Below are 13,986 nucleotides of genomic sequence, written 5' to 3' on the forward strand. Positions count from 1 at the left end.
ATTACACCTGACATTCTTCATCATGACCCATTTATTTTAAGCAGATGAAATTCTGCTTCTTAGGCTTAAGACATTATTACTCATGAAGAGTAGTAGTTGCAAATTAGGAACTTGGCCTGAATCCTACAGTTTTCTACTTACCTGCATAACTAATGGATTTTTGAAATAATAGAGATATTAACACTAATGGATTACATTACTACTCTCCATTTATTAATACCTGACATTTTCTTCTATACTGTCTTTTCTCATTGAAATAATTCTAAAGGAAATAGGGTAGAGACTTTGTCTTTTTGGCTTAAAGACAAATGACCAATGAGGAAGCAATTAAATATAGAAAGTTCATTTGTATGTGGTTTATAATTGTTTACCTACACCTATAGCCACAATAAACAGTTAATTAGTGACAAGATTCCTGTGATAATAAAGCAATGCATTCTTCTTCTTTTGGTCAAGGTATTGACTATTATAAACTCTAGCCATAAAGGGCAAAGGCGAATGAATCATTCCTTGGGGATGAAGGCATTTTCCAGGTTGTTATAGTGCAGGCTTATACAAAATGTGGGAAATATTTCTGCAAAATGAAAGCCAAAGGAAAAAAAAACCTGATGATGTTAATTCTGCAATTTAAAAAATACACTTTCAAAACATCCCATGCTTTAGTGCCTAGTGCCTTTAAATACCCTTGGGGAAATTACTTTTTGCTTAAAGAAAGGGACGGAAATTATTAATAGGAGAAGTAGAAAAACAGATGTACTGGAGTTGCCTATGCAATGCAGTGTTTCTTATCTTTGGTGAACTCAGCTGACCCAAAGTTTCCATAGAATAAATTTCATAAAACATGACTTTTAAAAGATGAAAGTTCTGTCCTCTTTTCTAATTAGTTTTTTGTCAAGTAGAGCAGACATAACACTATAAACAGTAGAAATCTTTAGAAGCTTTAGATATTCAGACTACATGGGAAGACAATGAAAAGAAAATTTTTATAGTGGAAATCAGTGACTTTGTTTCTTAGCCAACTTTTCCTCCGATTGCTCAAGGTAGCATAGTGAAAATATTTTCTAAATGCAGCCAAGTTTGTCCACTGCCTGAAGACAGTTTAGCCCACCCCACCCCCCAACCCAGGATGCTCACTAATGTTTTTGTCACTTGCCAAGGACTTCCCCAATACAATATATTAAGAAAATGTAAAGATGTAAAGTAAAGGATATAAAGAAATCACTTCCTCACCGTTTAAAAGCAGGCAGCATTGGGATATAAGAGCACAAAAGCTCATGTGCCTTTTTTTAAAATCCAATTTTGTTTGAAGCACATTTTTGAAGCTGAAGATACCTTCCCTGCAAGCCACTGTTGCCCACCACTTTGATAAGACTCATTTGATTTTCTGTGTAGAGATGTGACTATTCCTGTCATTTCTCAGTCCTGGACAACTTTCCCTTTTATTGGTCACTGACTGCAACTCTACATTGTGCCTTGTGATCCAGGACAGAAAATCAACCTGAAGACAAATTCTCCCATTAGTCTAAGTTTCATAGGAAATATCACAAGCTTCTAAGGTTGAGATACACAAAATTGCGTGTGGGGATTCGGCTGCCATAAGTATGATGCAGCTTATCTCACCTCTTAGCATAGCAAGTGCAGAACTGTGGAAAGCCCTGAGATGCTGATTTCTTTGAGTTGTGAACAGTCTGCCTCTGAAGATTGGCTTTTATTATTTTAAATGATGGCATTGCAGATCAGAAGGCCAAAGAAATAGGAAAAGTTCAACTTGGTTATTAATCAGATACATAAAATATTGTATTTTTTCTTAAGAAACAGCCATCATAAGAGATGTTTGCCATAGGTTGGCTATAAGGCAGAGACAGTTCCTAAATTCCTCTCAGAATATCTGCACAATCAGACAGAAGAAAATAAAACATTCATTTTAATAAACCTTGTGGACCTCTGGGACCCGTTAATGCAAAAAACAAATATTATGTTTCAACCTCATACTTTGCAAAGCTAGTGTGTGGCTTTCAGAAACTAAATTATTTATGTGAAGCCATATTTATGTGCATATAAAATGTCAATTTGGAGTGATCCGAGTGTTAAAAAATTTATGAACAAAGTAATAATATGGTGGAATGAGATTAAGGAAGAGCAACTCCGCTAAATGTACCACCAAGAAATCAATCTTTAATTGTATTACTATTTCTTTAGGAAATTTTAAATATCGCTACCCACAGTTTAAAAATTACAAGCTCCAAGAAGTGGATGAAATGGAAATGAAGCACTGTTATCAGGCAATAATGTTTATTTGGCCATGGTGTTCACGAGGGACCTCGCCAGGGTTCAAGGGCCATAAAAGTAAAGAGAAGTCACGCTAGAGACAGAAAAGGTAACCAGACAGGTATGCCAAGGGCAGTAAACAAGTGCATGCCAGCAAACAAGAGGTGGAAGCCAGGCCTGCAGGATCTTCCTCCTGAGCCCTACCGAGGCATTTACTAGCTTTCTCAAGTTAACTTAGATGTCCTAAAAGGTAACCAGACAGGTATGCCAAGGGCAGTAAACAAGCGCATGCCAGCAAACAAGAGGTGGAAGCCAGGCCTGCAGGATCTTCCTCCTGAGCCCTACCGAGGCATTTACTAGCTTCCTCCAGTTAACTTAGATGTCCTGTAGACACTGTATCTTCAAGTGATCTAAACTTTAGCTTTCTGAATCAGCTCTTCCCAGTTTCTTCCACTATCAGAGTCACCTTCCCGACACATCTTTTTTTTTTTTTTTTTTTTTTGAAACAGAGTCTTGCTCTGTTGCCCAGGCTGGAGTGCAGTGGCACGATCTCGACTCACTGCAAGCTCCACCTCCCGGGTTCACGCCATTCTCCTGCCTCAGCCTCCCGGGTAGCTGGGACTACAGGCACCCGCCACCATGCCTGGCTAATTTTTTGTATTTTTAGTAGAGACGGGGTCCGACACTTTATTTTGATCAGACCACCCCTGCTTCCCCACACCGCCCTGCCCCGCACAGTACTGCCCCACTGTCTCCCATAAAGTCAAACCACTAGCTTGGCTCACAAAGCCTCTGCATCCCAGCTGCAACTAGCAGTTCCAGCTTAATCCCCCATCCGGCTATGCTAACACTCAGATGTGATGAACCACCCTACTGTGCCTGACAAAGTCTTTGGCACTGCTGTTTACATTTACTACACCTAGAAAGTTCTTCTTTCCCTTTTAAAAATGTTTGTCCATCCTAAATGCCCCACATCCTTCATGTTGTGTGGGGCTCCCCAACTGGACCTTTTCCATTGGGAAAGCCCAATGCTTTCCCTCTTGCCATTAAATCGGGGCATTGTTTCTGCATGCAACTGACACTTCTGCAGATTTTATAAGCTCCTTCAACTTAAGAATCATGGCTTTTATTTATGTACATCCTCATATGATTAGCCAAATGCCCTACACATAGAAAACATTCAATAAATACCTATTGATTGAAACCTAAAACAGTGAGGTGCTGATTAAATATTATAAGCAAAAATTTACTAGTATTAGTACAGATTGCTACGCAAGGCTGGAAAAATGTACTAAAATAGAATCTTGAGGGAAAATGGAAAAGATGCCATTTCATTGAGAGAAACATAGAGAAAGTTACTGCCCATTCAATAGGTAGAAAGTAGTCTGGTAAGGCTAGGACTGAGCCCAAGACATGAGTCCCTCAGCAAGTTCTCCATTGGCAAGGCTCAAATCTGACTCATGGTGGCATTCTTAGTGATTACTGTAGAAGCTGGCTCATAGGAGACAGTAACCATATGATGAATTATTTAATAAATATGTGAATAATGTTTTCAGAATCAAAATGTCCAATTCTGTAACCGGAATTCTATGATGGAATTTGATGAAACAAACTAGACTATCCATCAAAATGATGTTGTTTGGCAGAATGTGTTTCAAATAAATATTATCAATTTCTTTTGCTTTCAATATTAGCAGTGAGGTCTGACTATATTTGTGGATATCCCCAGAAATACTCAAGTAAATGCATGGGGGAAAGATACAGAAAGAAAAGGGGAAAGTGAATGGGGAAAGAAAAAGTGGAATGCAGAGGATAGGAAAGAAGAAATGAGTGAAGGCTATGAGAAACAGAAAAATGCTAACCCCAATTATTTAGGCTCCACACGTTCTGCTAGCATGTTTAATGACAGAACAAAAAAAGGTTGGCTGGGAGCGGTGGCTCAAGCCTGTAATCCCAGCACTTTGGGAAGCCGAGGTGGGCAGATCACCTGAGGTCAGGAGTTTAAGACCAGCCTGGCCAACGTGGTGAAACCCTGTCTCTACTAAAAATACAAAAATACAAAAAAAAAAAAAAATAGCCAGGCATGGTGGTGGGCACTTGTAATCCCAGCTATTTGGGAGGCTGAGGCAGGAGAATTGCTTAAAGCTGGGAGGCAGAGGTTGCAGTGAGCCGAGACTGCACCATTGCACTCCAGCCTGGGCAACAAGAACAAAACCCCATCTCAACAACAACAACAACAACAACAAAAAAAAAAAAAAAAAAAAAAAGGTTAAGACAGTTTCTGATAATAGCAAAAAGTTAGCACTTCCTAATTTGGACATGCTAAATAATAAATCCCAGATCTATTTTTAATTTAAACTGATTTAATTTTAAGGGCCTATTACATTAAAAAAATCACTAGAAATATGAATGCAGTCATTAGTGAGCCTAGACTGCTTCAGTTATTTACTTTTTATACCTAAAAAGCACACACTCATTGTTCACCCAGAATGTACAGGGTCAACTCCACAGGAAACAGTTTCACATTTTTACCATGAACTTTACCAAAACTAGAGAAAAAACACCACCAACTGTGACTATTCCTCCCCCTTTAATATTATTCTACACCACGTTAGCCCCATCTAGCTGAAACCATTCTCCAGATGAGTTTTTCTTTTGCTTAAATGACAAAATAATGAATACAATTAAATGCTATGCTCCATTTCATCATTTATTATTCAATGATGAAATTTTATTATAATTGTTTTGCCTATAAAATTAACTGCCCATAACTGATTCAAAAATAAGAATTAGAGATGCTAACATAATCCATGCTGTGAATTAGTCTAAAATATTTATGCACTCAAAAGCAATAGGAATAAAATAGAACCAAATGAACTGGAAAACATTAGTTATCCTACTTTTTGTCAAACTCTAAAGTGAAAAGTTATACGTGTGAAAGGCTTTGAAAAGAAAAGCATTTCAGAGACAACAGACAGTTAAAAAATTATGTCAGCATTTTCTGGGAAAGTACATACTGCTTTTCGTTTAAGAATGCAGTCCAACCTCCAACGATTTCCCTCAACCACTGGGCGTTTCAGGAAGATTTCTGGACTCAGCCTGAAACAATGAAACCAAGATTTTAAGTAACTAAAACGAAATATAAAGTTCTGATTGTGTCATAGGAAGCAAAGGCAATTTCAGCCCAATTCAACCCCATTATCATCCTCCATTGTGATGGGTAATCCAAAGCTTTACTATGAGTCTAGGAACAACTTCGTATGGGAAAAATAGCCTTTAGCCATACAAAACATCAATCTTAGTTCTTTCTCTCTCTCTCTCTCTCCCCCACTCTCTTTCGCTGTCTCTCATACCCACATGCTCACATATGCACACAGGTACTGTTGGTTGCCCACCCACAGCCAATCTCCAACTTCTTCCCTGCTGTCAGAGCCTCTCTCCCACCACAGACTGAATATTCTAGATACTTGCTTTCCCAGACTCCTGTGCAGCTAGAGCACAACGTGACACAATCCTGAACAATGAGATATATGAGGAGGTACACAGGGGCTTCATGGGAAAGTTTTTCCTCCCTGAAACACACACACAAACACACACACACACTCTCTCTCTCTCTCTCTCTCCCTCTCCCTCTCTTTCGCTCTCTCTCCCTCCCTCTCTTTTGCTCTCTCTCCCTCTCTCTCAGAGAAAGCCCTGCCCACACTTCCAGCTTTGGGATGGATGTTGTATGGGAGTATGATGCTTACAGGGGTGCAGCAATATTGAAATTCTAAGGGGAAGACCATAACCCCAGAATCACTAGATCACTCTGCCAACCTCAGGATTGCCCAACTTTAGACTTAACATTAAATGTGAAAAATACATCCTCAGTGTTTAAGCCCTCTTTAGTTGAACATTCTGTTACCCCAAACTAAAAGCATTCTAATAGATACACAGACACATGACTTCCTATACAAAGAAGCAGCATCTGAGGGAACCTGGGGCTTTCTGGACATGGGAGAAGGAAGGTCGGCTGATATATGAAATTTTTCCTAGGCTCTTCTCCTTCAGTAAGGCATAAGGCAGCTAAGGTAAGCTAAGCTTCACAAGGCAGCTAAGAGTACAATAGAGTCATTTTTCCCCTGGGGCTGGGTTCTAAAGTTAGTTTCTGAGTTAAATATGTACATGATGTAACTTCCCTGTAGTTAGAAAAAAGAAGCAGTAGAAAATACTCCTTTCTCCACTGAACTGCTAGACCTGACGGAGCAGAGGTAGACTATGTCAGGATGAAAGCCTTATGGAATTCTGCACTGGAGTATTGCCCTCCCAGGCAGCCCTCTAAGCATGTGAAATCAACAGTGCTTTAAGGAGCTATGGAGATTAAAAGAAATCAATTTTATGCTCTATTTCATTCAGTTAAAGAAAATAAAAACCAAGAGATAAAGTTTCTAAAGGAAACGTTATTGGGTAAAATAAATAAGGAAACAGACAAATGGAAGAGTTTGGACAGTGTAAGTCTTGCATATTTAATTGAGAGTAGGAAACAAACTCAAAGGTAATCTATGTCCAAACAAGCAAACAAACAAATAATGCACAGCAAGTGATCAGAAAAGATCAAAGAAGCATTAAAAGGAAATCTGTTTTAAAATAGTAAAATGCATTGCTGTGCACTGCTAGTTCATCAAAAGTGAGAGATATCCAACAACAGATACACAATTGCAATTTTTTGATGTGTACATTAAATATGGGCTCAAAGAGCTTCGGTATGGGGGAGACTTTTAATGTTATATTCTGCAATTAAGTATCTATCATCATTTATTTCATTTAATCCACAAACATATGTACCCTTGTATGCTAAGCATTCTACTAGATACTTTGAAGAATCTTAAGATAGCTCTTGAGGAGCCCTCAATTTTGAGGATAATGCATAAAAAGAAAAAAAGATTTTGTTATATCATGCTATAAAAGTATAAACCATGGCTGCATGGCAAGAAGAAGGCAGCTATAACTTACCAAGCATTATTATGTAAGAATCTTTACTTACTTGTAAACAAAGTTATTGTTTAATATTACATTTCATTGGATCTAGGACACCAGTGACTGTAGGATGCATCGTTACTGCATGTACCACTAAGAAAGAAAACATCATGACAACTATAACTGTAAGAGCATAAGATGCATCCTGATTGCAGAGATATTAAGACGTACCTCTAAGTAAGTGTACCACTTAGAAGATTTAATGACTTTAAATGCTTACATGAGAAAGACAAAAAATTAAAAATTAATGATCAGACTTTCCTTTCTTAAAAGACAGAAAAAGAAGACATTAAACCCAAAGTAAGAAGATGGGGGAATAATAAATATAAGAGTGGAACTTGATGAAATACAAACCTGAAAAAATACAGAGAAAATTCAATGAAACTAGATGTTGACTCTTTGAGATATCAGTAAAATTTGTGAACTTCTAGCAAGGCCAAAAATAAATGACAAAAAAAAATGATTGAAACGATGGGCTCACATCTACAATCCCAGCACTTTGGGAGGCTAAAATGGGAGGATTGCATAAGCCCAGGAGTTTGAGACCAGCTTCGGCAACATAGCAAGACCCTGTCTCTACGAAAAAAATTTAAAAATTAGCCAGACATGGTGGCTCATGTCTGTAGTTCCAGCTACTCGGGGGGCTGAGGTAGGAGGATTGCTTGAACCTAGAAGGTTGAAGCTGCAGTGAGCCACAATCATGTCAGTGCACTTCAGCCTGGGCAACAAAGGAAGCCCTGTCTCAAAAAAAAAAAAAGGAGTGAAAGACAGGGAATCACTATAGGGCCTAGAGGCATTATAATTATATTAAATGAATAGTAACTATTAAAAATAACTGTATGCCAATATTTGTGGTAATTTAAATAAAATAAACATATTCCTTGAATAAAATATTTTCATAATGAAAATAAAAAGAAATTGAAACTGACTTCATAGCTATTGAAAAACTGAATTTGTAATTAAAACTTTCCTACAGGGAAAACTACAGACTTTGCCAACTTTACAGAATTTATTAAACATTTACAGAATTTATTAAATATTTGAATTTTATCAAATATTTAAGAAAGAAATGATGCTAGTACTACCTAAATTCTTTCAGTAAACAAAGGAGGAATACTTACTATCTTATTTAATGAGGTCAGCATTATCCTGATACTAAAACCAAATAAAGACAATGCAAGAAAACTAAAGAACATCCCTTATGATCACAGAAGTAAAAATATTTACCAAAAACACAGCAACTTAGAAAAATAATACTACGTCATGATCAAGTGGGATTATCCTAAGATATAAGGTTGGTTTAAAAGTTGGAAATCAATCAATGCAATTCACCACAGTAACAATAAAAAGGAGAAAAACGTTATTATTCAACAAATGCAGAAGAAATGATGAAATTCAATATCCATTAACAATAATACTCCCAACAAATTAGAAATAGAAAAAAACTTCCATAGTGTAATAAAGGGTACCTATAAAAAAATCTATCTCTAACATCACACATAACGTAACAAAACTGCATGATTTCCTCTTAAGATTAGAAACAAGGCATTCTCACCACTTTCATTCAACATTTTACTGGTGATACTAGCCAATGCAACAAGGCAAGAAAATAAAATATAAAGCATACAGATTAGAACAAAACAAGTAAAACTGTCTTTATTCGTAGATCACATAATCATCTATAGGACAATCCTAAGCAATCTACAAAAAAGCTACCAGCACTAATAAATTAATTTAGCAAGGTCACAAGCTATAAGGTAAATACACAAAAATCAATTGCATTTCTAGTTCTGTATGGAAAATGAATTTTAAAATATAATTTACAATAATATCAAAAAACATAAAGTACTCAGCAAAAAATTTAACAAAATATGTAAAGACCTATACATAGAAAAATACAAAATATTGCTGAGAAAAATTACATAAGAGCTAAATAAGTGGAAGCCTCAGTATAGAAAAAGAAGAACAGAATTTGAAGTACCACCTAACCAGTGGTAAGTTTAACATTTTTCCCCCTTTGATTCCTTGACTTGGAGGGAAAACTTGGAAACAGGCATTGGCACAGAGAGAACTTCAAAAATCCTCTAGTTCAGGCTTGGGGAGAAAGCAAAGGATCTCTGGTAGTGACAGGGTTGCAGTGGAGAGCCCAAAGTTACTAAAACCTCTGAGGCAGGGGAAATCTCCTCTCCAATGGCGATGTAAATATGCCTGGCTTGGCTCTGGACATGGGTGCCATCAGAGAAAGCACATGGCAGAGCACAGTAAATAAAAACCCATCTTTCTGGCTAGAAGACTAAAAAGGGAAGCCATGGGAAACTAAAAACGGGGGAGAGGAGCTCAGAAAAGCAGCTCCATAAAGTTGTTTCTGATTTCCTGGCTCACTCCCAAGCTGCCTATGCATGGATTTCATCCTAAACATCACTCCAAAGAGGCTGAGAACTGAACTGAGGAATAGACCACCACCGAAGTCCCAGAAGGGCCACTAGGTGGCACACATATGGGACAGATCTGAATAGCACCGCAAAGGCATTAACAACAAAACCGGCATTAAAACAACACTCATAAAAGGCTGGTTGGAACTTTAAGCCTGAACTGAAATTGGTAAATTGCCTGCTAAAACAAAAATACTAACATTCTCCACAGGATTCAAACAAGACTCAAGAGTCTTATAACATAATAATAAAATTTTCTAGAATACAGTAAAAGTACCCGGCACACAAAGAACCAGAAAAAAAAAAAAAAACCTTATCTTGTACAGAAAAGGGAATCAGCAGATGTCAATACCAAGATGACATGGATATTGAAATTATCTACTTAAGGCTATGTCAGATATTATAAAAATGTTCTAAGTAAGGGTGAACACTCTTAAAATGAATGAAAAGACAAAAAAGTCTTATAGAAAAAGATATAAAGAAGAACCAAATAAAAATTTTCAAAGTGAAAAACACTATTACCAAAAACACTAGAAAAACAAAAGCAAACAATAAATTCCCCAAACCTTGCAGGATAGGATCAATACCAGAATGGAGATCATAGAGCAGCAGTCCCCAACCTTTTTGGCACCAGAAACCAGATTCATGGAAGACAATTTTTTCCATGGGTGGGAGTTGGGGGTAAGGATAATTTCTGGATGAAACTGTTGCACCTCAGATAGGCCAGCAGGCACCAGTTAGACTCTCATAAGGAGCGGGCAGCCTAGATTCCTCACATGCATAGTTCACAATAGGGTTCATGTTCCCACGAGAATCTAATGCCATGGCTAATCTGACAGGAGGCGGAGCTCAGGCAGTAATGCTCATGCTCTCTACCTCCCCCCACAAGCTCTGGCTCACCTCCTGTTGCGTGGCCTGGTTGCTAACAGGCTGGGGACCATTCTGGCTTGGAGGTTGGGGACCCTGTCATAGCGGAAAGAGTCAATGAATTTGAAGGCAAATAAATAAGACACTATTTGTGTCACTGGAGACTCAGAAGGAGGAGAGAAAGAGGAAAGTTCAGAAAAAATGTGTAAAGAAATAATGGCTAACAATTTCTTAAATTTAGCAAAAGATATAAAACTAAAGATTCAGGAAGCTCAGAGAACCCCAAACAGGATAAACCCAAACATCATAACCAAACTGCTGAAAACTAAAGACAGAAGGAAAATATTGAAACCACTCAGAGGAAAAATAACACATTACTTAGAGGGGAACAATGTATTCAAGAGACGGAAAATTTCTCAACAGAAATCATGGAGGCCAGAATGAAATGGAACAATCACTTTAACTAGAATGTACAAATACCTCCTACAACTAAATAAGAAGACTAACACAATCTCCCTCTCAAAAAAAAGGGAAAAGATTTGAACAGTTAAACCAATGTCCAAATAGCACATGAAAATTTGCTCAACATGAAACGATGTTGCTGATACAAGCTAAAATCATAATAAAACACTACTGTATACCCTTTGAAATAAAGACTGACAACATCAAGTGCTAGCAATTATGTGGAAGAATTGAAACTCTCATACATTGCTGGTGAAAATGTAAAATGGTACAACTTTGGAAAACACTATATTTAGCTCTTAGTATTGATAAAATGTGGTAAATTAAATCTATCTTCTAAGATAGGTGTCAACAAACTATAGCTCACAAGCCAAATGTTGCCCATAGACTGTTTTAGTATGGCCTGTGAGCTAAGAATGGTTTTTATATTTTTAAAGAGTTGTAAAAAAAATATGCTTCAGAGACCATACATGATTTGAAAAGCCTAAAACAAATTTACTCTCTCGCTCTTTAAAGAAAAAGTTTGCTAACCATTTTTGAAAGTCAGTGGCTTTAAAACTTTCAAACTTTTGGACCATAAGCTGCAGAAAGAAATACATTATACACCCAAAGCAACACCGGGTCAGTCAGTCTGTCTATCTATCTATCTATCTATCTATCTATCTATCTATCTATCTATCTACAACTGATATAAAAGTTTCCAAAATTAGTAGCCCTTATTACCACTTACATTGTACCCTTTCTTTCTTTTCCCTTCCCTTTCCTATCCTATGCCATTCTTTTTTTTTTTTAAATGCTGGTCACAACTTACCAAATTATTTTAATACACAATTACTAAAGAGGCTCAACCCATCATTTGAAAAACACTAACAATATTAAAACCAACTTAAAGAATGTTGCATTTAAAACCAACTTAAATACTTTTAAAACATGTATTCTTTTACCTGGAATAGTCTTTGTTTGTGAGTCAGTTAGTAATGCAATGCTGATTTATTTTCTTTATAACCTTTGTCTCCGGCCCAACCTTTGTCTCTTCTGTTTCTCTACCCTTTACAAACACCCTCTTTAAAAAATCTCTGTTCATTGTTTTTCTTTTGTATTCTCCTGTTTTATTAATTCTATTTCTGACACATTTAACATACAGACTCCATACAGAGACTGGTAGATAACCCCACTCTCTCAGATCTACACATACTAGTGTTTGGTTAAGTTTCTGAATGCTCCTTTTTGCAATATGCTTGTACAACAAGAATTTTCTTTACTTGTTTGAGGGAAGTTACTGTGAAGGTTTTATTTCTAATGATGTGTTGTAATAAAATGGTATCCTAGTGCAGTCGTGAAAAATAAATAACCCCCTGATTCATTCTCTTGCTGAAAGTAGAGAGGAAAACATTCAGAGTTCCATCTCTTTATATGTTTAATTGAATCAACCTAAATGACCATCAATGGTAGACTGGATGAAGAAAATGTGGTACATATACACCACAGAATACTATGCAGCCATAAAAAAGAATGAGATCATGTCCTTTGCAGCAACATGGATGGAGCTGGAGGCCATTATCCTCAGAAAACTAACACAGGAACAAAAAACCGAATACTACATGTTCTCACTTATAAGTGGGAGCTAAATGATGAGAACACATGGACACATACAAGGGAACAACACACACTAGGGCCTTTCAGAAGATAGAGGCAGAGGATCAGGAAAAATAACTAGTGGGTACAAGACTTAATACCTGGGTGATAAAATAATCCATACAACAAATTCCCATGCTACAAGTTTACCTATTTAACAAACCTGCAATTGTACCCCTGAATTTAAAAGTTAAAAAAATTTTGGTGTTCAGACATAAAGCATGACAATCTAGGCTCAATAGAAAAATTATTTTTAGTCTCTCTCACATCTTCACCAAACTTTCAGAAATATTTTTTAAAGAATATAGTACTCACTGGCACAAATTTATTATCACAAGTGTTCATAAAATATTCAACCAAAGAAATAGCTCCTAAGTATGAAACATTTTTTCCTCCTAGTAACTGACTGAAAAGACAAAATTTGGTAACAATAGAAAGACCAGAATTAAGCTCCTCCACAAGCATGAGCATGCTGGCCACCACATACCCTGTCTATCCCCTCTAGATCAGTGATTCCCAGCCGACAAGGATCTTGCATCCTCTCCCAACCCCAACCAGGGAACATCTAGCAATGTATGAAGATATTATGGTGGTCACAACTGGGAACTTACTACTGGTACCTAGTGGATGCCGCTAAACACCCTACAATGCATAGGACAGCCCCCTACAACAAAGAATTATCTAGCCCCAAATGTCAACAGGGCAAAGGTTAAGAAAGCATGCCTTATAATTACAGATTCCAGACAACTGAAGCAAAAGATGTGTTTGCATTCTTGAATTAGATATTGATATTGCCCACAAAACCTAGAATTAGAAGGGAATAAATTATGATGATATATTAACAGTTCCTATAATGTACCTTTTGGAAGAAAACCGGATAGAGTAAAATAAGGGGTAATTCAGGCAACTACTACTAAGTTCCTAGAAGGAAAACACATTTTAGACATTTCCATATCCATCGTAGCCAGTGTTGGCATGTGTAATGGGTTTTAACTTTCCAGGCAGATGAATGATTGGAACTGAAGTCAGACTAGAATGCCTACACCAACTACAGGAGTAAATTTCCCAAGAGTTAAATGAGTTTCAGATATGAGGCTTCTGGTGACTTTAATAAGCATAGCAACTCTTATGGATATTTTTTTAAGGTGGTCACAAAGTTGAAACCGGATGTATCTCTAGAACAGCTGACCAGGCCTAGTCATTACAGAGGATATTTTTACGGTAACAGGCAAGTGGAACCATTTCAACATCAAAAGGACAATTTAGAAGAAGTATATTCACTGGCCCTCATGACAGACATACTAAA

The 13,986-nt window shown here is 37.0% G+C and overlaps 1 protein-coding gene across 3 annotated transcripts in view; it reads right to left on the reverse strand.

The window, feature by feature from the left end:
• PLD1 (phospholipase D1) overlaps nucleotides 1–13,986 on the reverse strand; it is a 211,984-nt gene that overhangs the window by 93,933 nt on the left and 104,065 nt on the right. For all 3 annotated transcript variants that reach the window (XM_034957720.3, XM_063603007.1, XM_034957721.3), the window contains exon 12: nucleotides 5,286–5,367. In XM_034957720.3, coding sequence (XP_034813611.1) covers nucleotides 5,286–5,367 — 82 coding nt within the window. The remainder of the gene's footprint in view (nucleotides 1–5,285; nucleotides 5,368–13,986) is intronic.

Source organism: Pan paniscus, chromosome 2, assembly GCF_029289425.2.
Source record: "Pan paniscus chromosome 2, NHGRI_mPanPan1-v2.0_pri, whole genome shotgun sequence".
Classification (NCBI taxonomy): domain Eukaryota; kingdom Metazoa; phylum Chordata; class Mammalia; order Primates; family Hominidae; genus Pan; species Pan paniscus.